Source organism: Paroedura picta, chromosome 6 (assembly GCF_049243985.1).
Source record: "Paroedura picta isolate Pp20150507F chromosome 6, Ppicta_v3.0, whole genome shotgun sequence".
In the NCBI taxonomy this organism is placed as follows: Eukaryota; Metazoa; Chordata; class Lepidosauria; order Squamata; family Gekkonidae; genus Paroedura; species Paroedura picta.
Genome location: NC_135374.1, coordinates 99,332,520 through 99,359,045, shown reverse-complemented (window position 1 = coordinate 99,359,045; position 26,526 = coordinate 99,332,520). Strand labels below are relative to the sequence as shown.

Below are 26,526 nucleotides of genomic sequence, written 5' to 3'. Positions count from 1 at the left end.
CTTGCAAACTCATACCCAGAATAAAACTTTGTTAGCCTTAACGGTGCCGCTGGATTCAAACATTGCTCTTCCGCTTCAGGCCAGCTTGGCTACCGACCTGAAACTGAGTGGAAATGTTTGACCTAATTCTACAGGGACTGCGTTAGATTAAAATGTTGATGCTATGTTCTTGGTTTTTAATGGAAGCTTATGCTGATTGACAATACATAATTTGATTTCAAGCCAGCTGATCTTCTAGAACCGATTAATATCAACTTTTTATTTTTACTTTTTTGCAAAAGTGTGCTTCATTGTTGTCTCAGGGGGATAATGAAACAGCATAATATGATTCTGTTTCTCCCACTGCTGGTCATTGATTATGTCATGTGAACCTGATCCAGATCCCTAATTACAGCCTGAAGTTATGGGGGTGGGGGATTCATAGGCTACTGCCTGTTGTAATCCTTCCTGTTTGTATTCCATCTATTCCCTCTGATTAGGATCGCATTCAAATTTGCTTCAAAAGTGAGCAAAATTTGCATTGGTTCTAGACTGGAGACAATTTTGACTATTCATAAAAGTAGCAAGAAGCAAAAGCTGTTGGTGCTTCCTGATTCTGTTCTTCTGGGTCTCACATGAGGAGGAGTGACGAGGGTAATGCCCCCAGGATTATGAGAAACATCATCCTATCATCAAATGAATGGTACAGCTTTCCAATTTGGAGGCATGTTTGAAAAAGGAGGAACCAGAGGGAGCTAGCTCATGCTTCCTTCCTTTGTTGCTGCTTCTACAGAACATGTTAAATGATCCTCTGGTCCAGTTTTGTTTTCCCAAAACAATTCCTCAGTTTTGTCTTTGTTTCTTTTGGACATGCTTGGCAGTCTGTGGACAAAGTCATTTCTCAGACACTGATTTTTCTGAACAGGTAGAACCTTTCTGTGTTTACATACTACTTTCCCCCCTTTTAACTGGCATTTAAAGGTGTTTTCTTTTGAAGTTCATTTTGAACATGAGTACATCTTGGGAGAGTTTGCTTTAGACCAGGGATAGTCAAACTGCGGCCCTCCAGATGTCCATGGACCACAATTCCCAGAAGCCCCTGCCAGCGAATGCTGGCAGGGGCTTCTGGGAATTGTAGTCCATGGACATCTGGAGGGCCATAGTTTGACTACCCCTGCTTTAGACCTTCAGCTATGTGCTTCTGGCTTTTTGAACATGGACACAGAGGTTCTCCAGAGTGGACTCAGAGGTTCTGAGCCTGTTGTTCTACAGATTGGGTTAGATTATATTAATCCAGCACTGGCACTGAAGGAAGATACCTGTTACCTTTCCCAAACATAGAAGGAAATTATTAGAACAAAGCAGTGTCTTTGGCAGGAAGGTGCCTATTGTGACTGGTTTGAGGTAGAGGGAGGAAAGTTGCCCTTAACATCTTCTCCTTGCCTTTCATGTGTCCTGTGGCCTGGATGAAGGGAGGTGCTACAGGTTGTGAAGCTGGTCTTACAAAATATATATTTAAAGCAGTTAATTTTTAGTTGGTGTTAGTGAAACAGGAAATGTTGACCTAATGGAGTTGTATATGTCAGGGGTAGTCAACCTGTGGTCCTCCAGATGTCCATGGACTACAATTCCCATGGGCCCTTGCCAACAAATGCTGGCAGGGGCTCATGGGAATTGTAGTCCATGGACATCTGGAGGACCACAGGTTGACTACCTCTGGTATATGTTTCTCCCACGCACACAGATGTGCGCACACATGAATGAAGTATCTTAGAACTTTTTCAGAATAGTCATTGGAATTGCAGTCAAATGCCTCAAAAATAGTTTTACCCTAGTGCTGGATCACAACCATGGCAAAGGTGTTTGCCTGTTTGTTTTACTGAAGCACTGGCAAAGATTAGGGAGAACAATGCATTCTGAGTTTTGTACAGTACATAAGTGTATTGATTCCCCCCTCTCTTTCTCACACACACACAAACACCCAGGAAACACCCTTTCAGTGGCTTCTCATTAGAGAAGGATGAGCGTCATACTAGATCAGTAAAAGCAACTTGAACATAGTATTCTCCCGCAGCCCCCCCTCCCCATGCAATTCATAAAACTCATGTTGGAAATGCACGTAAAAGAGCCTTTGTAAACAGCAGCAGATGTTGCTACCCATAATATGAACTTCCAGTGACCGCTTTTCTTGGCAGTTTCCTGCTATAATAATTGAAGCAAAATGCCCATACCACCATTTTCTCATTTGCTTGGATCCCATGACAAAGCTCCTTCCATTTCCTGCTGCAGCCTAGACTATTCCTGCTGCTTATGGGAGACGGAGGGGTGGGGTGGGGATCACAGGTCTGCAACAGGAAAGAGGAATTGGAGCAAACCATGCCTGTGCCCCCCTCCATTCGTGGAAATTTCCAGCCGTATTCAAACCATTAGCTTTTATGCATAATTTCCAACATGAACGTCTGAGCAGAAAGAATCATGTGGGAGACGTTTGGCTGTTTGAAGCAAGGCATGCAATATTTTAACTCAGCTCTTTATTTTCCCAGCATTCTTTGGGGTATGCATCTCACATAACCCACTGACTAAAACCAACCTAAAACCAACCCACTAATGCACAAATTTTAGCTCTTTCTTTATCCACCACTTTGGTGCATTTTATAACTTTTAAAACAGTTGGCAGGGGCAGGGGCTCATGGGAATTGTAGTCCACGGACATCTGGTGGGCCGCAGTTTGACTACCCCTGTTTTAAAATAATACCTGAACGTGCATTTAAAAGGCAATGGCAAATTATTTAAAAAAATATCCTGAGATCGTCATTCTCATTCTTGTCATTTGTTTAACAGTGTTATAAAGAGGCCTCTTTTATTTAGCTGTATGCACTGTTTTGTCCGCATGTACCTCTGTGGGAGGAGAGAGCCTTTTTGTCCTCACTGTTCTTTCTTTATTCTCAAAGCATGGTGTATCTTCTGTTCCTTGCATTGTTTGCCATACTGCCCCTATGTCATTTTTGCTGGAATGAAAAGGTGGCTGAGCTGGTAATGGACAGGTCCATATCTTCCTGTTCCAGTGATCCTCCTGCGCTCATAGAAAGATGCCTTCTTTCACGGTCACCTACAAGGAACCTGCTTTGCAGACTTCCAGAATAAAAACGGGTGGGCAAGAGCAGGTGACTTTCGACACGCATAATTAGTCTCCATGATGAAGCGATGGAGACAGCCTGCTTGTCACTTTGCAGTGGAGGCAACGTTGATGACCATTGAATCAAAGGGGGTGGATGTGGTTTTCAGCAGGATCACTGTTGTGCAGGGAAGATGTTGACCAGAAATGGACAGTAGCTGTAGGGTCAGCTTGCACATGCATTGAATGTGATTTAGAATTGTTTATTATATGTTTTGTTCGGAACAAATCCCCCTTTGTATATGCATGTGTGCTTTAGGGAATTACAGTCAAGTTGTTCTTTCCATCCCTTTTGGGGTGTGTTTTTGGTTTTTCTTTTTGCAATGATGGAAAAGACAAAGACAGGAAGAGAAACACCCAATAACTTTAAAAAAACCCTTCCCATACCTGCTGTTACGCAGTTTGCAGTCTCTTTTTTTTTCCAATCAAAAGTGACTCTGTTTATGTGGCCAACAACTGCAGTTACTGTCCAGTTTTGTCCGTGCCACTATTAATACTATCCTATGTCAACGTAGCGTCGACTTTGGTACCCAAGAGGGATGAGTTCCCGGCTACTAAACCTAATGCTGAATTTGGTGGCTTCTTGTAAGCATGACAAGCCCAAATTATTTGTTTATCTATGTATGCATGACATTAATTTCTGTTTTGCTTTTTTCAATTGCCTGTACTGAAGGCTTTTACCCTTTCTCACCAGTATCTTGCTGTAAAACTGTCTCTTGCTTAACTGTGCCACTCAGATGCGGGTTGACATTTTCAAATCGAGGACATGTTCATTGATATGTTGCACCATTCTCACATTCCCAGCATCCCAAAACCTTTCAGGCTGCCAGAATCCAAGCGATCCTTTCTCTTCCCTGTCCTCCAGTTTCTTGGAGCAGGGGAAACTCTCTCAGAAAACACTTACCTTTGCCGGAACTGAATTATTTTGTGTGTGTGCGTTTCTTGTTACATTTCAGCTGTGTTCATATATAAACAACTCTATTAGTCTTAATTTTGATCCCTCTGTCCCCCTTAAGATAAATGCCTTTCTTTATTTGAGTCTAATCTCTATACATCTTAGAAAATATCTTTTTTGTTTGTGACATTTTTTAAAAATTTCGAAAATTAAGACAAGCTGTGCTTACACTAAAGCTGCTACGGAAGGCAAGCCAGATTCTGTCTTGCCTTCTCTGGACTGATGTATCACAAAAACCTGATTGAGATTTGCTGTGATGTAAGGAATGGCTGACCTGCCTCCCCCTGCCCCCGAAAATCCTCAAAATGTTTAAATCCAGTTTAATCACATGCACACACACACCTCTGTTGCTTTAATGTCAGCCTCCTCTCTCCCCCTCCTCCCACTAGTATTTTGGGCAGATACTAAATGATGCAACAAATATCTTGAAATGCAAGCTTGCTTACACATGGATAGCAATTAAACTGCTTGAGCCAATTGGACCTTTCTGGCTTGGTCTTTCTATAAACCCATCTCCTTACGACAGTAGAGTTCCAGTTCTGCTTCCAACCATTACAATGGCGGACCCTTTGTGGACATACAAAGTAAGGGACTGCTCCCGAGCCACAGACACATCCACACGTGATGATGTACGCTTTGCCAAGCATCTTATAGAGGTTGCTTCCATGAGTAGCCCTAGTGGCTGGGCGTTAGAGGTGAGGGACTTGAGGTCCCCATCTACAACCTCACACAGATGCAGATGTCTTCATGTCCCTCATGAGGCAGGCTGAGTGCCAGAACCCCTCTGTTTTCACTTCATGCTTGAGGCGAGACCTTTGTTCCTTTTGTCTTTTGTAAATGTAGTTTGAAAACATACAAAACTCAGAAAGTGCGACTTGGTGACTAAGGGCCCCCCCTGCCCTTGTGCATTTCTTCTAACCATGCATTCATTTTATTTCGAAATGATTGTATACAGTTGTGTACTAGTGTCAATAAAATTGGCATTTGTGTAACAAGCTGTGATTTTTCTCTCAGATTTTCCTGAGCACCCATTTAGCTTGGAACTATGGGTAAATTTATTTCATTCACATTTTTTTTTAAAGAAACCCTACTTTGTGTAAGTATCCCATTTGCTTGGAGTAATTGTAGGGTACAATATTTGACTTGGTGCGGGTTAAAAGATGCTGGGGACAAGAATGACTCTTACTAGACTGACAAACATCTATGCAAAGGTTGCTGATAAATAAATTGCATTTCCCCTGTCTATGTACATTTTTGGTAATGTTCCACTACTGATCGGTCCAACTGCTGATAGAAAACAAACAATTCAGTTAGATGAAACTTTTAATTATGTTTGCAATATAGAACCTATTGTGACTTTGCAGACTGCATACAAGCAGATTGACTCTGGACCTGTGTTGCTTCCTCTTGATGAAGGTTTTGTTTTGTTTGAAAACATGAAGCAAAAACAGTGAGGAAAATGAGACTGTGAAGTACTTGTGGACATAACTTCTCAGTTGACGTCTAGCTTCATGGAGACCCATAGATTTTGATCAGCTTTCTCTCTTTCACAAACTATAACTTGGCTGCCTTGCAAAGACACATCTTAAAGCATCTTTTGTCATCATATTTCACATTCCCACCATTGTGTACTACTGTGCTTTAAAAAAAAGCAGTTTTATAAATGTAACAAGGCATACACGGCTATGAATATTTAAAGTTTTCCTATTGTACATGTAACACCTTTTTGTGTGACTGTAATGCTAGCATGTCCACCTCAAAACAACCAGAAGAACATGGAGTAACTCAACAAGGTATACTTCGATTTTGTTATGTGTAGGAAGAGGAACAGAGTAGATTCCTCCTTATGTTTTAGACGTGACTTTGACTTAGCAAATTATATATTCCTTTAGATCCTGTTCCTCGTAATGGCTCAGTTGGGACATTGTGCGAAACCATGATTTAATTAAACTGACTGTGGCCAATGTGATGGTTTCCCCACTAACTCTGGAGCTGTAGTCAAGTTACTAATCACAGTTAGTGTTGACTATGGTTTCATGTGGTGTCTGAATACACACGCCCTAGCCTAATCTTGGTCTCGTTTTGTCATGTTTTCTGTGTACTCCCTCCCAGGCTGTAGTGATTATCCAATCTAGCATTTGTTGAGGGAAAGGCAGAGTCTTTGTGAGTGTGTGTGGGCTGAACCCTATCTTCACAAGTGATCTGTAGTTAAAATAAACCATAGTTTTGTGTCATGTCTGAACTGAGCCACTCTCTTCTTCAGAACTCTGGAGTAATTTTAATGATGCATTTGGGGCATTTAAATTTTTAGAAAGGTGAAAAGGCTCCAATAAATGTAGGGTAATTTATTTTATTCTCACAGTTCTTCTGTAATAAAATTAGAGGCCAACCACTGGAAGAGTTAAGAACTTTGGTTCTGTTTGCACACTATTTTTCTCTTACATGCACCCCTGTGCAAAATGGAAGGCCAGGGATGAATGCTCTTCAGACAGAACGTGACGCTTAACCTGGATGTACTATTTTATTTGAATATGGGATTTACCTGTCCCAACTCCTCCTCCTTTCCCTCTAAGTCTACATCACATGATCCTGAAGATCCTGCCTTCTCAAAGGTGTAATCTTCTAGTTCAGATGTTGCCTTCTGCTTCCATGAAGTGAGGAAGGGACAATCAAGGGTGGATCAGGGAAGAATCACACAGGTCTTGGAATCTTTCTGCCAATCCTTTTATGCACTGAGGCAGGGGTAAATAAAATCCAAGCAGGGCCACTGTCTTTCACAGCAGGTTTATCCCACTGCTGTAAATGGTACTTTAGTTGGTGAAGCCAACAAATTTTTCAAACCTTTGAAGCTAGAACTGCCTACTTTTGAACAGGCTGCAAGCCAGTCAGTTTTATTCCCTTGCTGAGTCTAGCCGAAGTAACACAGTCTCTGTCTCTGAGTTGACAAGTGAGTTCTATGAGGTCTGAGAAGGAAAATGTACCCATCCTCTGAAGCCACTTCACCATGACCATCCTGCCATGCTAGCATAGGGTGAATCACCTTTTTTGCCATTTCTTCAAGCAGTGTGGGTAGCACTTCGGTCCTCCCTGGGAGCACGAGGGCCAACCTGTGCTAAGGTGGATGCTGAATGGTTCTGGGAAATTCCATTCTCAATGTTGTTATGTTCTTCCTTCAGCAGGCTCTCTTGCTGGCAGCCCTCACCTTTCAGAACTGTCAATCAATTCCCAAGGAGGACCAGCCATGGCCAATGTGACGCTGTCTCCTAACTTGAGCCCTGACAATAGGCAGGCTTCTCCATTGGTCAGCCCTCTGCTGAACGACCAGTCTGGTCTCCGCACTGACGATGAAGAGGAGGTCAGGAGAAAGGTACTGATGTTGATGCTGCCCCTGTTTTCTCTTTTATTAGGATGCATGGCATACCTTGAATATCTGGACTCAGCAATTCACGCTTCCATAGCCAGACTCTGTCCAGCCTCCTTGTGTTTCAAGGAGCTGAATGCTGCTAATTTTCACTTCTGACATTCCCTAGTGTTTACTAGCAGGGGCTTATGGGAATTGTAGTCCATGGACATCTGGAGGACCACAGGTTGACTACCCCTGCCCTAGGGAAAAGGTCTTTTGGAGGTCTTTTTGATGGAAACTGAACATTTGATACACACGTTTTTCCACTGAGATACAGCCTTCACACAAGAATGAGATTGGTTGCTGGTTTTTAAGCCTTAAAGCATTGGGGAAGTTTATTAGTGCTGTCCCAAAAGGGCTTTGAATTGTGCATTTTGAATAGGTAGCTTCTTCCTTTTCGTACTGTGTAGCTGTGATCAGAAAACCACAACCGTGTGAGGCCATATCTGCCCATAAATATCTTCTCCCCTAATTGTTTTGATCGACAGTGGTAACCTTTGCTTGAGACGGTTTGTCAGGGCAGAAGGTGGTAGAATCCTCAGTTTTCCTAATGCTGAGCGTTTGCACCGCAAGGACTGTACCATTTCAGACTGAAGTGCCACATAGATTCATAGAATCAAAGAGTTGAAAGGGGCCATACAGGCCATCTAGTCCAACCCCCTGCTCAACGCAGGATCAGCCCTAAGCATCCTAAAGCATCCAAGAAAAGTGTGCATCCAACCACATCTGCACTGTTAAACAAAAGCATCCTGTCAAAGCTCTTTTAACCTGCATTTAATTATCCAGAATACTCGGTTAACCAGCATCACTCAGAAGACAGGTCTCTCTCCTAAGCCACTGTACGTCTATATATATGTGGTTGCATGCTCCCCTCTATCTTCCCAGCAAGATAGCTTCAAACCTCCAGCCATTACAGTGTTTCTGACCTCCTAGACAGCCAACTGATGTCATCCTCAGATGCCTCTTCTTCCCTCAACCTACTTTGAGCAGTAGTGAACCAACTCTGCCAGAGCCTTCCTGGGCAGCCAATGTACTTGTCTACCTCTAGAGCTCAGGAGGAAGGGGAAGGGTTCCACCAGGCATTTGAATTGTCACTATGGCATTTCCAGTGGAGTAGAGTTTGGTCACTGGGTAGAAGGAAAGACTACCCAAAGGAGTCTCAGAGCAGCCTACAATCGCCTAGCCTTCTTCTCCCCACATCAGACACTGTGTGAAGTAGGAGGGACTGAGAGAACTCTGGGAGAACTGTGACTGGTTCAAGGTCACCCAACTGGCTGCATGCGGAGGAGTGTTCTCCAGATTAGAGGCCACCACTTTTAACCACTACACTACGCTGGCTCTTAGTGAAGCAGTGTGTTTGAGAATCTGGCACATTTGGTTAGCCTGCAACCCTTGGTCTCCACAAGTGTTTTTTACTAGACTAAGTAATACATTTGTGCATTTTTTTCTCCTACCCCTGCCCAGAGTACCTTGGGTTTCTTGCATGTTTCTCACCATTGCCACCCTGCTCAATAATGTCAGGCACCTTGTTTGTGTTTCCCATGAGCAGTAGAAGTGCCATCCTAGGGGGCCACCTACAGTTAGGCTGATCCTAAACTGTTGTATGGTCATCCTAGAGAAAGGGCAGAGTTTGACTCTGTTTCTCAAGGAAGACAGAGAGAGAGAGAGAGAGAGAGAGAGAGAGAGAGAGAGAGAGAGAGAGAGAGAGAGAGAGACTGAAGCCCAGGGTCTCCTCAGAGATAACAGCAGAACGGTACATCCTAGCTATACATTCTCTACTAATCCTGTGCTTACATGGACACTAAATCTCTCTGGACTCAAGGGGATGTTGTTCTGAGTGGACAGGTTTAGAATCTGACCAATAACCAATGGAAGGCACTGTTTTGTACTCTGAGACATTCCTGCTTTCTGGGGTAAAGCAAAGAACTCGCCCGGTTACGTGGCTGGTTTTCTGCTAGATTTGGAGTAAGGAAGTGGAACTCTGTTTTGCACTTGCATTTCTCCAAAAGGAAGGCTTGCCGTATTTTTTTAACCTTCTGTGAAACTCAAAATCCAGGTTGTTGTAGGTCTCTTATGTCTGTTGAGTCTTGTCTTGGTTAGGAGATGATTCTGCAATTTAAGTTTAGTCAGTTCCAGGTCCTTCTCTGGAACTGGCAGAAGAAAAGGGAATTTCTGAGCTGCTCACGTTGTTTGCTGAGAAGTTATTCCAGCAGGGAGTTTTCTCCATTCTCGCACACTACATTAGAGTGAGCAAAATGCCCTTAAGCTCTGAGTGGGCCTCTTCTTAGCAGCTTAAAGAGCCCTTGGGGGGGGAATAATAAGAATCAGAGGAAGCACTTCCTCTGCTTTAGAATCATGAGTTGGAAGGGGCCTTACAGGCCGTCTAGTCCACTGCCTGCTCAATGCAGGATCAGCCTAAAGCAGGGGTAGTCAAACTGCGGCCTTCCAGATGCTGGCAGGGGCTCATAGGAATTGTAGTTCATGGACATCTGGAGGGCCGCAGTTTGACTACCCCTGGCCTATAGCATCTGGGTTAAGTATCTGTCCAGCCGCTGCTTGAAGACTGTCAGTGAGGGGGAGCTCACCAACACTTAGGCATTCGATTCCACAGCTGAACTGTTCTGACTGTGAAATTCCCCCCCCCCCCCATGATATCTAGCCAGTACCGTTCTACATGTCATTTAAAACCATTACTGCGTGTCCTATCCTCTGCTGTCAACCAGAACCACTCCTTGCCCTCCTCCAAGTGACAACCTTTCAAATAATTCAAGAGAGTAATCATGTCCCCTCTCAACCTGTGTTTTAGGTCAGGCTTTCTCAACCATGGTTTTGTGAAAACCTGGGGTTTCTTGATCGCCCTGGAATGGTTTCTTGAATGGGCAGGGGTTCATTTTTTAAAATTGTTAAACATTTATTGGGTGTTTGGACCATATATGGCCATGTCGACCTGCCCCCCCCTCCCAAAATGGCCAGTGATGGGCTTGGAGGGGGTGGGAAGAGGCCCTGTGTGGGCATGTACACAGCCATGCTTCCCAACCATATTCTTCATGATTCCGCCACTTCTGAGGTTTCTCGAAGCCTGAAGAATGCTTCAGGGGTTTCTCAACAGTAAAACAAAGTTGAGAACGGGTGCTTTAGGTCTATATTTTAGAGGGAAGGTTTTTATTGTGGGGCTTTATAATTTTGTTATTTTATTTTTATTTTATTTATTTAGATTTATATACCGCCCTCCCCGAAGGCTCATGGTTACCCACCATGAGCTGGTTATGGGACTGATGAGATAGAAATTAAATTATCTGTAACAGCTCGCTCACTGTTAATAATAAAGTGCTAAGGGCTAAGTGGGCGTGGCCAGTCCGATTGGGCCCTGCCTTGCACAGGCCAGTCCGATTGGGCCCTGCCTTGCACAGGCCACGCCCGCTCCCGCCCACCCAGCCGGCCAGGGGCTCTCTGCCGCCATTGTTAGCAGATTGCCGCTGGACACTCCCCAGGACACATATAAGTGCCCTGAGGGTGGGGGACAGTGGGGGGAGGATAGCATTTCCAATCCCGTTGGCCCCCAAAGCCCTCTCAGCACCTCGCAGCCCAAAGGGAAGCAGCTGTGGCCGTGGGGCTGGGGGGGGAGGATTCCCTTTCCTCCGGCCCTCTCGCCTCCTCGCAGAGCCGGCGAGAGGGCTTTGCTGCCCAAAGGGAAGCCTTTCGAAGCCCATTTTTAAAATGGGCTTTGATACTAGTAAATAAATAAACTCCTCTTCTCCAGGCTGAACATTCCCAAGTCCCTCAGCCTTTTCTCATAGGGGTTGGTCCCTTGGCCCCAGATCATTCTCATGACTCTCTCTCCTGCACCTTGAATTTTGTCTATGCCCTTTTTGAAGTGAGACCTCCAGAACGGCACATGGTCCTCCAGCTGCAGTCTGAACAATATTTGCCTGCTGATGAGTCTTAAGCTGCAATGCATAAAGAATCGTGAACAGTTCACCACAGTGATGACCACTCAGCGGGAATCACATAGAACTCTTTCCTATGCCACCTGTGGCTCTCATGACTACCATTCCCCAACGTGGCACCTTCCCCGTGTTTCTGAAATGACTGGGAGTTGTGGTTGACAGGTTTTCCCTACTTAACATGGAGAGTGACACTAACCACCCTGCCTCTCACCACACTGGAATTCGACTTGAAAAGAACTCCTAACATAAAGGATGCATCTGTCCTTTAGCATTCCGCCTAATAAAGAGTTCTGAAGAACTTGGAAGCTTGTGCACTGTTGCGTGTGTGAAGTCTGACTTGCAAACTTTTCCCCTCCCTCCAGATACATCAGGGTACGGCAGTGGTAGGGAGAGGCAGTATTGCATGCTCAGAGATACCCTGGCAATTGCAAAAGTTATGCATATATATTTGTGATGCAGGGGGTCACATAGGGCATACCGTGGCCATGTGGCTACTTTTGGTTGATAATAGTTACGAATATGTCTCTCAGTGAGCTATGGAATGAGTGGTTTTCAAGATCCTGGAGAGAATCAAGGTCTGGAGGATGAATTTCTTCCGACAGACAACCACCTGACCCCAATTTCACTTAAAACCACCTCATGCAGCAGGAGGCAGGATTGAGTTCTTCAAAAAACTCCATTCTTACAGGATGGTTTTGGGGGTGAGGAGAAAGGCGTGGAAGGAACGTTTCCCCTAGCCTCCAAAACCGCGTCCTCCTCAACTGTGTAGGGTTGGCAGGTAGCCTCAAGGCGTTCTCTAAAGCTGAACATTTCGGGGTGGGGGCTAGACACCGTGAAATCGATATTGCTAAGGAAAGTTCAAGGCTACCAACCCCAAACCTTTGCCAGCTTGTGTTAAATAGCACAGCACGGAATGTGTCAGGAAGGCAGGAAAGAGAAGAGGTGTCCTTTTCATTTTTTTCCCCTTTTTCCGTTCATTTTGCAAGCCCCAAATGGGGCGCACAGTGGGCATGGGCATGAGTCCCGCTTCCCCCCTGCCTCTGCCACCATTGTGTTCCTGCAATTAGGATTTCATGGTCATTTCTGGCATAATAAAGCTGGCGCTATTGAGTCTTTAGCTGCAAGTTTTCAGCAGCGAATACTTCGGCATTCATACAGAGTTCTTTAATTTTTAATGATCCTCCTGCTTCTAACCCCCCCCCCCCTTTTCTTTCTTGTGTTTAAAAGTTTGGCTTTGAGCACAGGACAAAAGTGGATTTCTCCCCCTCCCTTTTTTTTTTGTAATTTTCAGAGGTTTCCAACGGACAAAGCATACTTCATCGCGAAAGAAGTCTCCACCACAGAACGAACTTACTTGAAAGACCTTGAAGTCATCACATCGGTATTTTTTTTTTCGTTGTCTCGAATGTAAAACAAGACTTGATCATTGCTATGTGTCTCCCTTTTGGATTCGTACGTTTTCGGCTTCTGCAATTCGTTTATTTTCTGGCTTTTCCTCTTCTTTGCAGTTCTGCTAGAAGCCCTTTGTGGTGAGGCAGTAATTGGAGTTACCAAATTGCAGGAAGCTGGCTTTTGGAAGAAGGTTTACTCTAAAGCAGGGTCCTGTTTTAATTTCTCCATGTTTTCTAAAGCCCAATTCAGTGCCATGTTAACACTTTGAATTTCAGATTTCAGTTCTATGGACAGTGTAAGATTCTCCTTTAGCTGTGCTAGCCCTACCTGCAAAGCTGTGTTCTTAGGGCTTTTTAAAAATTACCTGGAGGGGAAAAAATTGAGATACCTTCTTGACGCATGTGAGAATCGCAGGCTGCCCCCATGATGAATGGCAACTATGATCTCATGACAAAATTTTGTGAACTGCAAGAGAGCAGGTGCAGCTAGCCTGTTGCAGTAAAGAGACACACGAGCTGTTTGAAGGTGATTCAATATGCTGCTCCTTCCCTGCACCTTTCTGATAGGAAATAAATAGCCACAAGACTTATATAGGACTTCTTTCTGTGGAAAGGGAAGGTATGAACCTGAGGCCTGCTTATGGTCTCTCCCCTCTGCCTCCTGAGATGGAGCCTTTGTGTGAAAGGGGCTGAATGCTATGGTGCTTTAAGACAATAATTGTTTTTTTTAATAACAACTTAAAACAGTTGGAAGCGTCTCACACCCACTTGGAGTGAACTGATTGTTCTTTGGATTGTATCTTGCTTTGAACTAGTCTCCCAAGGTACCTTCTCTCTTTTCTGTTGAGAATCTGAATGGCCCTCATGGATTCATCCTCCAGTGCGTCTGATGAAGTGAATTCTGACTGATGAAAGCTTATGCCGCCATGACTTTTGTTAGTTTTTAAGGGGACACCGAACTCCTGTTTAATTTTGCTGCTACAGACTGACAGCTACTTGTATAAATATGGAAACTTACTCGCATTTATTTTGTTTGTGTAACTGTCCCCTCTGTTATGCACGACCTTCTTGGTCACTATAAGCACAATACAATAAGCCGCGTGAGGCACCAAAACTCAAGCCTACGGAACCAATAACTTTTTCTTATTATTTTGCTTGGTCTTTCCAGTGGTTCCAGAGCTCAGTGAGTAAAGACGACTGCATGCCAGAAACACTGAAGAATCTCATCTTTTCCAACTTTGAACCTTTGCACAAATTTCATACCAGCTTTCTAAAGGAAATAGAGCAACGCCTTGCCCTTTGGTGAGTATGGCATTGATTTCTTCTTTAAATTAGGAATGTATGTTTTGGTGCTGAATCAGCTGTAATCTACAGCCTGGCCAGAGCAGGTTGGCTCTTTCAAATCTGAGGTGCCTAAGGCCCGATTTAGATAGAGGAATACTGCTTTTGTTTTTGCTTGTTCAACAAGAAAAGAACGTTATAACCCTAGCCAGCCTCATCTATTTGTGCAAAAACACTTTTTTACTTGGCTGCTTAAATACACCATTGCATCTGAAGACGTGCGTCTGCACACAAAAGCTCACCTCCTTGATTAAAACTTTGTTGGTCTTAAAGGTGCTGTCGGACTCATCCTTTGTTCTGCTTAAGTACACCGTTCATCATGCAGACTTGAAAAGGAGTGGGTGGTGGGAGCATGAAAGGTTAGCTTCGGCTGTTTGTTGTCGTGCTTCCCTTTCTCCTTTTGTTCTCTTCCAAGGAGTTACCAGGTGCCTGGGTCAGGTTTTACAGCCATGTGGTCTGTGTTTCAGACCAAACAACCTCTTTGCCAGGTCCTGGTTTTGACCTCCTCCCCCAGTTCTGGTCTGCATAGACAACATACTAAGGTGGGATTGTTTCAGGTCACTCACATTTTACTTGTTACTTTACATGCTCCTTACTTTAAGTACTCCCTTTATGCGGCAGTCATCACCAGGCTAGATTTCTGTAATTCGCTCTACCCGGGCCAGCCCTTGTTTCTGCTTAAAAAGTTACAGCTGGTGCAAAATGCAGTTGCTAGGATCCTCACTGGAACACCATGGAGGGCCCATACCCAGCCTGTGCTGAGGTAGCTGGGTTGGCTACCAGTGGAGTACTAGATCAGATTCAAGGTATTGGTTTTGACCTTTAAGGTCATACGTGGTCTGGGCCCTGTGTACTTGAGGGCCCTATGTACTTTAGCTCCCTATGTCCCGCAGAGGTTGTTGCGATCGGTAACGGCAAATAGGCTGGAAATCCCTGGGCCATGGGAAGTCCACTTAGCCTCAACCAGGGCCACCACCTTTTGGCCCTTGCCCCAGCATGGTGGAATGAGCTCCCAGAAGACCCAAGGGCCCTGCAGAAACTCATATCGTTCCGCAGGGCCTGTAAAACGAAGCTCTTCCACTAGGTTTTTTGTTGAGGTCGGGCAGAACAGGGAAGATCGTGCCCCTCCCATACTGCTGTTTTATCATCTTCTTGAGCATACCAGCTGGAGGGTGGAGGGCGGAGGGGCTGGATATAGAGCTGGGGGGGGGCTCATGGGGATGAGTGGGTGGGAGGATTTTTTATAGTATAGTTTTGTTTTTAACTGTTGTAAAGTATTGTGAGCCAGCAGAGCTGGGAACAGCAGTAAATAAATATCATTATTAATAATAATAACAATAAGAACAAATGAGCACAAGCCAGACAAAGAGGCTGAGCCTGTCTGAGCTAGAGCCATTCTAGCTAGCATTCTGCTTATAGAGGTTCTTGCATGTGACAGGTGTTAGGGCTGTCCCTCACCTGCAGTCTCAAGTAGTCCAGGCCAGTAATGTAAATACAGCTCCATGTAAATACAGTTCCATAGAATCCAGCAGCAAGGGTGATAGGTAGAGACATGAACATCTGAAATTGATGACAGACAACTAGATGGATGTGAAGGGTGTTTGGGATGAGATCCTGTGTGTAGTTCAGTGTAGTCCAGCAAGCAAAGAATGTCTCATCCACTTTGCTATAAAGATTGGATGCCCTATATGTTTATCTCAGGGTTTTGTGAAACCTTGGAGTTTCTTGATAGCCCTGGAAGGGTTTCCCAAATGGATGGGGGTTAATTAATTATTATATTTTTTTAAAATTATAACATTTATTGGGTGATATGACCAAATACGGTCATGTCGATTCCCTCCCCTTCCCAAAATGACCAATGATAGGCCTGGAGAGGGTGGGAAGGGGAGGGGTCCCAGGTGGGCATGTGCACAGTTGTGCTTTCCAATCATATTCTGCCTGTTCATGCCACTTCTTGGGTTTCTCGAAGCCTGAAGAATGTTTTGGGGGTTTCACAATGGTAAAAAAATTGAGAAAGGCTGGTCTATCTAGCGTAAGCTGTAAATTGGGTTTTCATTTCAGTCTTCTACATTAGTGGTCCCCAACCTTTTTCAGGCTGGGGACCGGCGGCAGCAGGGAGGGTGATTGCCCGGCTGCACACGCTGCGCATGCGTGGCCGAAAACACATGTGCGGCACTTTCGTGCATCCGTGCAAGTGCCAAGCATGTGCGTTTTCGGCCGCACATGCGCGCAAGTGCGGTCCTGCTTCCCTCTCCCCCCCTCCCACAGTAAGAAGCTTGCGGGGCCGCAAACTTGCAGCCTGGGAAGTTTCTTACTGCGGGGAGAGGGAGCCGCGGCCCAATGCCAGGGCCTTCGCAGCCCGGCACCGGGCCGCGGCCTGGTGGTTGGGGACTACCGTTCTACATGGTGTTTTTCAAGGGTTTCTCCAGGTCAAGCACAGTTAGGTGTTTGAAGACTATAATCCAGATCACGGGAGGTCCAGATACCGCTTTACTCTGCTCTGGTTTAGCCTCACTTGGAGTACTGTGTTCAGTTTTGGGCACCCCAGTTGAAGAGAGATGTAGATAAACTGGAGCGTGTCCAGAGGAGGGCAACAAAGATGCTGAGGGGTTTGGAGACCAAGACATATGAAGAAAGGTTGGGGGAGCTTGGTCTTTTTAGCCTGGAGAGGAGACGACTGAGAGGGGATCTGAGAAGGGGTCTGTTTAGCCTAGAGAGGAGATGACTGAGGGGACCTTCAAGTATTTCAAAGGCTGCCATATAGAGGATGGAGCAGAGTTGTTCTCTCTTGCCCCAGAGGGATGGACCAGAATAAAATTAATTTACAAAATTACCATCTAAACATCCAAAAAAAAAGGTCCCGACAGAGCAGGTTTCTCAGTGGAACAGGCTTTCTCGGGAGGTGGTGAGTTCTCCATCTTTGGCTCTGGATAGCCATCTGATGGAGAAGCTGATTCTGTGAAGGCTCAAGGGGGTGGCAGGTTACAATGGATGAGCGATAGGGTTGTGAGTGTCCTGCAAAGTGCAGGGGGTTGGACTAGATGACCCATGAGGTCCCGTCCAACTCTATTATTTTATGATTCAAGCTCTTTGTTAGAAATTGCCCCATGGAAGTTAGTGGTAGTACTAATCAGGCAGTTGGGCACTGTGAAGAACAGCCTTGCAAATCTACTGAAGACACTAATTAGCATGATTAATCTGTAAATAGGTTCATTCAAGTTATGAAATGTGTCCCACTGTATTTATTTAGTCCAGGTTCTATTAAAAGCTTTTTGGAGATGGTATTGTGTATCAGTGCATGTCTCCATTCAGATATGATTTCCCAGAATTAATTTCCCAATTCAAAAACAATTTGTCAAGGAATACATTTCTTAAAAATTGTATGATTTTAAAAGACAACAGCAAAAAACCATCTGTGACCTTCATGGCACAGCTTTTGGTTTTGTTTGTTTTTTAATAAGGGCATTCAGTTTTCATTAGTTCTTTACTGTATTGATTAAAACTAAGACTGTTAATCAACAAGGAGCCAGGATTTAACCCTGCTAGTAATAAAAGAATCTTCATCCAGGGATTCCTGCCTCATCTAAAGAATGATTATCAAAGGAGACAACTCTTTGCTGGCAGAAAGCTAATTAATTATTTGAGCATGTTCAGTGGGGTTTCTCCAGCACTTTGTAATCCTCAGTCTTTTTATCGCTGGTGCAGTCTTGAAACAGGAGAGGTTTGCTGCCCTCTCTTTGTAAGCAAATTGATGGAGGGAATTACAACGGTGCAATCAGATCACAGGAATGCTGATCAGTTTAATCTCCTCATTCATTCGAAGCAAACAAACAAAAGGGATGGATAAATATGGAATTTGAGGTAGTGCAATAGTATCATGCTGATCAGAGATGCTGAAATTTCTTTATTCTTGGGAATGTCCTATTGGAAAGGACAGTTCCTTTTAGACACACCAACTCCAGAGCACGTTAACCCTACCTTGTCCAGGGTAAGGGCTTTTTGGTCCTGAGCTTGGCCTGGAGGAATATGATCTCCCCGGTGGGATCTGGGCCCTCTGGGACTTTCAGCAATTCCGGAGGGCCCTCTCAGACAGAACAGTCCTGCCAGGCCTGTGCTTGAGGCCAGGAAATAACTTCAAAAAGATACTGGCCTCCGTGCTCGAGAATCCACCAAACCACCTACAGGCTAACAACATCTAACCCTCAGAAGTCCTGGAACTATAAAACACGTGGTTTTAGTATATAATTTTAATAATTTTGAAACCTAATTAATGTAATTGTTAATGTATTCTATTTTATCTGCTGTGAGTCAACCAACTGAGTCAACCAAGAAGAGCAGAATATGAAAAAAAAATTTTTAATTATCATTGTTGTTATTGCAGAGAAAGCCTGTTATCAAAAGAGTTGCTACCAAATGGTTACTCAGCAGGAGGATGCACCTGCTGCATGGGGATGTCCAGTGAAGTTCCCTGACATAGATGGATTTGGTTGCACAAGATCTCCCCTTGTGGTGTTCAGCCAAAGAGCTCCGTTTTGCAGGCCCTGCAGAACTCTTTAAGTTACCCTGGTCTCATTGGGGAGCTCACTCAACCAGGTTGGTGCCCCCACAGAAAAAGGCGTGGCTGTTTTATCGAGGCCAGGTGCACTTCCTTGGGGCCAGGGATCACCAATCTCTTTGAGAGCATAGAGTGTGTCACTCTTCAGGGGATATGGACAAGCAGATGGTCCTCGAGGTACACAGGACCTGGACCGCATATGGCCTTGATGCAGTTCAGTAAGTGTGAGAGACCCAACCATGAGCAGCGTTAAAGACTAATAGCCAGCATTCTTAACTGGGCCTGGAAGCAAATAGGTAACCAGAGCAATTCACATGTCATGGGAGTTGCTTGTTGTGAGCAGCTGATCCTGGGTTGGAGCTGTGCGTTGTGTTTTGTACCGTCCAAAACTTCCAGACGTCATCAAAGGCATTTCCATGTAGAGCACATTACAAAAGGTGGTGTTAGCATCGATCTGTGCAGCTCGGTTGGCAGAATCTAGACAAAACGGGAAGAAGACGTGGTTAGCAATCATACCAACTTTAGTTTGCATACTGTTTTAACTCTGCATTGCAATGTTAACATAATTCATAGTTCCAAAAATTGGAGGATTCATTGTACTTCAGTGGAGTCTTTCAAATTTTGTTCAAACTATTCTTGTTGGAAGTCTACAGATTTCTAAGTCCATTTCTGGGATATCTGCCTTCTGCATCATTCAGTAGCCCTCACACAGGGCTCTGGGATCTTTCTTCACAGCTCAACACATTGGTTCTTTTTGCGTGTGTGTGCACCTTCATGTCAAAACTGTCCCAACTTTTCTGCACTAGAACAAGTGAGAAAGATGCATGCACGTGTGGCTACTTCATCTCAAAATGTAATTTCATGTGCTGATATCACTGTTTTTTCCGCAAGATAGCTCTCATGATCAGCAAAGGATTTTCTAAGTATTAGCAGAGGAGAGTTGCTGATTGACAAGGGTATAGAGTTTAGATTAACTGCAGCCATATGTCCTTCAATGGTAGAAAGGGGGGTATAGCTCAAAGCCAGGGGACAACATTCTCCTCTTAAGTCGTGGAGGGGTAATTGTGATGAGATCATGATCAGTTGAAGAACAATTTGGTCCTTCCATTACTCTCCAAAAGCGTGCCTTGATACACACGCCAGCTGCCTTCAGTTTGTTAAATATCTACCGAGAAATAATGCTTTCCAAGATACATAATCTCGAGCAATAATTCTCTGCTGTGGCAGTGTTCGTAGATAAAAACTGCCCATGGATTCAGTTTTTCTTGGCATGTTTGTATGACAGATGTCATCCGATGGCCAAGCATTAGCTTTTGCAATCTTTCTTAAAGCAGAATGTACGGCACAGTGTTGAGAAAGCCCATTTGGAACCAAACCCAGATTTAAAGCCTCAGCCAGAAAACAATGAATTTATTCTAAGCCAGTGATTTTCAAACTATGTTTCAGGGAAAGTTGAGTCTCCTGGAAACTGTTCAGAGGCTCCTCAATCAGATCAACAACGTGACTGGAATAGCCACTTGCATACAGCCAGCTACAAAGGAAATATTGATTGTGATTATGAAATGTTCTTGTTAGTCTGCAGGGGAGACCCAGGACCATTCCCAAACATGATTGTCTACAATATACAGTGATTCCTGTACAGAGGAAAGGCAGATAAGTTCTTGTAGAAGGAGAGTTCCCATTGCTGCATGTTGATTTTAGAAGTAGATTTAGCTGCTGTCCACTGGAAGCATGCATGGCCTTTGCATTAATTTTCTGTTTCTCATTGAAAAAAAATGGCTTTGTGCCATTCTCTTAACCCAGCCTTTCCGACTTCTTTACCATTGAGAAACCCCTGAAACATTCTTCTGGCTTTGAGAAACCCCAGAAGTGGCATGATAGTGCAGAATATGGTTGAGAAGCATAGCTGTGTACAAACCCACCCCGGGTCCCTCCCATTCATATCCCCTCCAGGCCTATCATTGGCCATTTGGATGGGCCATATTTGATATGATCATATATGGTCATATCATCCAATAAATGTTTAACCCTGGTTGAGAAAACTTGCTCTGACCCTGTGTTGGTAGCTCGCTGTTTCATAAAACTGGAAATGCCAGAGCTTGACCCTGGGACATTTGAATCCAGAATGTGTGTTCTTCTGTAGAGTTATGCATTTTTCTTAGGTGGAAGTGAGAGGTTTGTGACCAAGTTTGCAGCTACCTTTGTTGTGGTATACCCGATTGTGGCTACCCAATCAACTCCTTAACAATCTGAATATCCGTTTGGGTTGCTAATGCAGGCCGCCTTAATATATTAAACCATTCTAGTCTGTTTTTCTGCATGGAGAGGATTCATCTGCAAGATCATGGTAACTGGATGGGATAGTCCTAAAAGGAGCAAGTCATTTATATAAACTTGTTTCATATTGTGCAATTCCAGCTAAAATTTCCCCCCAAAATAACAAAAACAATAAGAAGTAGATAAGGGGAGGGGGGCTTATCAGAATAAACTCATGGTTCAGAATTCTCCTGCATACATGGGATAGTCCTAAAACCTTTAACATTTTGTTCTTCAAAACACTGCCAATTCACACAAATTACGAACCAGTAAAAATGTATAGTAGGCAGGCCTGCATGAAGCAGTTTAGTTACTCTGCTGTGGCCAACCCTAGAACTTCACAGTTATAATTCCAGTCCCCACTTATTGGCATTTACATTGTCTGTACTGATTTCATTACATTAGGGAAAAATACCGTGCTGATTTTTTTCACCCAGATAAAATTTCTTGGGCTGGCCTTACTGAAGTTCTGTAATCAATATAGGGCTAGCCAGTAATAAATGTGCTCTGATAAACCTCAAGCGGACAAACTAATTACAGTGTGGCCAGCTAGAAGAACACACAATAACAGATGGCCCACCAAATGCGTATCTGAACATTTAAGTCTGATCCTGCAGCTCAGAAAGAGCAGGATGAAGAACAATATTTATAAACCTTTCTACCAATAGTTATCCCAGTGCATGATGTCTACCAACCCTGTTATTCTGTGACTCGACTGTAAGCCAATTGCAGCCAAGGGTATTCCATCCTGTAGCCTGGACACCACACCATTAAAATTCCTACTATGAACAAACCATGTAACAGGCTCCTGGTGAAGTTGCTAGATCAGGGGTCCCCAACATGATGCCCATAGACACCACAGGGCCAACCAACACCTTCTTGGTACCCACCAAGTGTTTTAAGAAAGTGAGTGAGGCTCTTACACAGCTGAATTTCTGACACGGAAGATCCAATCAGCTGTGTGAATTAAAATGGCATTGTTTCAGTTGGTAGCTGCCACCACAGTGTGTGTTTTATTCCCTCTCACCCCTCTTTCTCTTTTTTGATAACCCTTTTTTCCACCTGCACTTGGGCTCTGCCTCCTGCAGCAACCATTTTGTGGTTGGCATAGTCCTTTGTGGTCGCCATTTTGTGGCTGTGCCAAACCACCACGTGTCAGAATTCCAAAGGTGCCCACAGGCTCAAGAAGGATTGGGGAAGCTCTGTACTAGATGCTAGCATGTGGAAGCCACACTCCAAGCACAACCCAGAGTGTCCATTAATTGTTAAAAGATACATTGCTTTTAATATTCAACAACCTAAAGGTGATTTAGGGGGTTTAACTACAATCCAAGAAAACATGAAACTTTCCTGTAAGGAGTAATGCCGTGGCACTGAATTGCTGCATTGTGGCCTTCCCCATGCTTAACAGTGTTTTTTGAAGAATTTAAAGGTAAAGGTAAAGGTATCCCCTGTGCAAGCACCGAGTCATGTCTGACCCTTGGGGTGACGCCCTCCAGCGTTTTCATGGCAGACTCAATACGGGGTGGTTTGCCAGTGCCTTCCCCAGTCATGACCGTTTACCCCCCAGCAGCAAGCTGGGTACTCATTTTACCGACCTCGGAAGGATGGAAGGCTGAGTCAACCTTGAGCCGGCTGCTGGGATTGAACTCCCAACCTTATGGGCAGAAAGCTTCAGACAGCATGTCGCTGCCTTACCACTCTGCGCCACAAGAGGCTCTTTTTGAAGAATTTAGTCGTCTCATTTCCCTAACAAAAATATAGGGTTTTTCTTGATGTGGAAATTGACTTCAGCATAACCATCCCCCCAAGAGCCATACGTCAGGACACCTGATCCCGACTTGTTACTATGTCTGATAGTAATCTGCCAAGCACCCATAAATCTTTACAAGAAATGTGGCCTCCAGATACCGCAAGAAGTTACAGCGGCTCAGGCAGTCTACTGCCTTTGCTGATCAAAATCTTTCAGTTTCCCCAAGAGACTAGTACACCTTCCAAATTCATTCTTCGTAGTAATTTGCTTTAGAGATTAAATAAGCAAACCAGCATTTATTGCCTAGTAATCACACTTCTTCCCTTGTTTGGTGTAGTGGTTAGGAGTGTGGACTTCTAATCTGGCAAGCCAGGTTCGATTCTGCACTCCCCCACATGCAGCCAGCTGGGTGACCTTGGGCTCCCCACAGCACTGATAAAGCTGTTCTGACCGAGCAGAGATATCAGGGGTCTCTCAGCTCACCCACCCCACAGGGTGTCTGTTGAGGGGAGAGGAAAGGCAACTGTAAGCCGCTTTGAGCCTCCTTCGGGTAGGGAAAAGTGGCATATAAGAACCAACTCTTCTTCTTCTTTTTCCCAGGAGCCCAAAGCAGCCAAGTTCCCAGGTTTTTTACCCTTCCTTTTCCCTCTAAGGACGGTAGAGTGGAATGCAAGTATTTTATCCTCACAACAAGCTTTTGTGACTAGTCCAGAGTCACTCAAGCAAGATTCATAAAAGAGTGACAATTTAAACCTGGACCCTCTTGAGTCACATCTTAACCCTGGCTTTCTCAACCAGGGTTTCATGAAAGCACAGGGTTTCTTGACGGCCCTGGAAAGGTTTCCCGAATGGGTGGGAGTTAGTTAATTTTTAAAATATATTTTTTTAAGTTGTTCAACATTTATTGGGTGTTATGACCACATATGGTCATGTTGACCCGTCCCCCCCAAAAAAGAAATAATGGCCAATGATGGGCCTGGAGGGGGTGGAAAAGGGAGGGGCCTTGGGTGAGTGTGTACACAGCTATGCTTCCCAATCATATTCTGCACAATTGCACCACTTTTGGGGTTTCTTGAAACCTGAAGAATATTTCAGGAGTTTCTCAGTAGTAAGAAAGTTAAACATTAATTTGGCACAATGTCCCATCCAAGCAAGGCTCGGGATCATCTGAGGTAGTAGGAGCGATTGGGGAAAGCATTTTTTTTGTTATTAAAACAATTCTAGTTTTATTCCTATAATGTGATCCAGAAGTAAGGGAAAGAAAGCCACCAGTCTATAAAGCAAGCAGCCCTTATTCCACATTTCCTTCGTTCAATTCCATATTCATTCATTCAGTAGCCCGCCTTCCCCCTAGGACTCAAGGCGGGTTACATATAAAATATCTCCATAAATCCCAATGTTTTTAAAGCAAATACACTCTGTTGTACCGTTCTTAGCCAATGCTAGCCTAAATTCCTGGGTGACTGGCTATCGTAGAGCAGTGCCACTTAGTCAAATGGATAAATTCTTTACGCCCCCTGCTTCCAGTGCCATTATACTAAGCTGCTGAGAGGAAGTTGGTTTTTAAACCCAGTTTTTCACTACCTGAAGCAGATTATAATTGCCTTCCCTTCCATTCCCCACAACAGACATCCCCGTGCAGTAGGTGGGGCTGAGAGAACTATGACGGGACTGCTCTGTGAGAACACCTCTGACAGGACTGTGACTAGTCCAAGGTTACCCAGCTGATTGTTGGAGGAGTGGGGATACAAACCTGGCTTGCTAGATTAGAAGCCGCCATTTGTTTTTAAACTACACCAGCAGTTCTCAAGCGCTGTAACGCCACGACCCAACTGCGGTGGCGCATAAATTGCACGCGCACAATGATGCTCAACAATCAGGAGGCGGCCAGTGCCATGGCTCCACCACCACTGGCCGCCGCCGCCATGGCAGCAACCTGTCCTGGTGACCCCACTTGGGATCCAGACTCCAAGGCTGAGAACCACTGCACTACACCAACCTGACTCTATATCCAAGTTACATATTTATTTTAGGAACAAGAGATCTGTGGACCTATCAAACTAAGTCACGAGCCATGTGGGAAGTTTCCTCCCCCCAAGGTCTCCATTCTCAATGAAAACAAAAGGTTTTAAACACTCAGGCCCAAAATAAACCTACTGCCGTGTCGATGGACTGAGGAATCACCAGGCAGAACAAAAATCAGCAGCGCGAGCTAAGCTCTCAGATGATAGGATACCTCATAAGCAAATACAGGAAACCACTGAGGATATTTTATGTGAAATAATATAAGAGGAGAAATGCCTCGAAGCCCATTGATGTCTTAGTCACCCCTCTAGTGAAGGTCAAATGCTTTTGCACACTCCTTGGGTTACCATCCTATGGCATTAAAATGAACCACATCCAGCATGAAAAACCACAAGAGAACCAAGATAGGAAACAAATGTTTCATTCTTTGCACCCTTTAAACTATAACAACCTTCATTCATAACAGTAAGAGGTCAGTGCAGAAATGAAAGCTTAAGAAGTACAGCAAGAAGAAGAAAACTGGCTTGCTGTACTGGGTGGACTAAATGCGAATTAAGAAACCCACTAGCAAGGTCTGTTTACAAAATATGAACAAGCGGATAAATTAATACTACATATCCAACGTCTCCTTATTTTTGCTTGGCTCCAAATTTCAGAGCACGGGGATGAAAACCAGTGAAATGGCATGCATTTGGCTTCCAAGCTGCTGGGGAACCGTGTTATGTTAGAATAAGAGAAATAGAACAGGGTCAATCATAGCACACCGAATTGCCTCAAGTGCAACATAAAACTCATGTCACAGGCCAGAGAAGCTGATCCGCCATGTGTCACTGACCTTGTTGGCAATCAAATTCTCCAGGATAGAGCTATAAAGTGTTATGAGCCTTGGGGTTAACTTGTTCTCCTAGACAGGCACAGTTTGCTAGAAAACAAGAAGCAAGGTTTTGCAAACTCTGCCTCCCCTGTCGTTTCCCGGTGGGCTATTCACACTAAAGGGATTCATTAATTTTTGAAATGCCCGACAGTGATTAAAAAGGGCTGCTCTCAAGTCAAAATAAAAGGGCACCTAAAAGAGATGGGCAGCAAATGACATCTGTCGCTTCTGTTATAGCAACACTTCCATCCTAAGCAGAGTTACACTGAAGTTAGAAGCACTTTATGTGTGCTAGAAAAGAAGTACTGCACATACTTCAGTTCTTCCCAAGTGGACATCTCTCCTTGCAACTACTCGTAAGGAAATTGTCTTTGGCAGTGATGTCTTGGAGCAGAGAGACAAGTGAGTTCTTTGCCATGGAGTTGCATGACATCAGCTTCTCTTACCCATTCATTAGCATTTGTCAGTTGGGACAGATGTTTTGCAGCTCTCCGGCACATATATTTGTACATTAAGTATGATTGCAGATATGCCTTTGAGGTATGCATATGTTACCTTTTTATGCATACGCAGAAAGAAAACAGTGCATGGTATGAGTCTAAAAAATTGCTAAAGAAGAAGCTCATGAATCAAATGTCCTCTAAAAATAGGCGTTTATGCAGTGTGTGCATACTAAGAAGAGGGATAAAGGCAGATTTTTATTCTCATGGCCCACATGCACAGTCTGAGGGTGGGCTCCTGTTGATGTGTCCTGCAAATGGTAGTGCCTTTCTCCAGCACCAGGTATCTTCCTCTGATACAAGAGGCTGTTC

At 44.3% G+C, this 26,526-nt stretch overlaps 1 protein-coding gene and 1 long non-coding RNA gene across 6 annotated transcripts in view; both read left to right on the top strand.

The window, feature by feature from the left end:
* FARP1 (FERM, ARH/RhoGEF and pleckstrin domain protein 1) overlaps positions 1-26,526 on the top strand; it is a 234,433-nt gene that overhangs the window by 178,134 nt on the left and 29,773 nt on the right. For 3 of the 5 annotated variants that reach the window (XM_077343848.1, XM_077343849.1, XM_077343846.1), the window contains exons 14-16: positions 7,286-7,476; positions 12,751-12,840; positions 14,019-14,152. In XM_077343848.1, coding sequence (XP_077199963.1) covers positions 7,286-7,476; positions 12,751-12,840; positions 14,019-14,152 — 415 coding nt within the window. The remainder of the gene's footprint in view (positions 1-7,285; positions 7,477-12,750; positions 12,841-14,018; positions 14,153-26,526) is intronic. The other 2 variants (XM_077343850.1, XM_077343847.1) reach the window with 1 other exon arrangement.
* LOC143840379 (uncharacterized) lies at positions 1,104-5,344 on the top strand. Its single transcript, XR_013232156.1, has 2 exons — positions 1,104-1,551; positions 1,685-5,344. It is a non-coding gene; the product is annotated as an uncharacterized LOC143840379 (long non-coding RNA).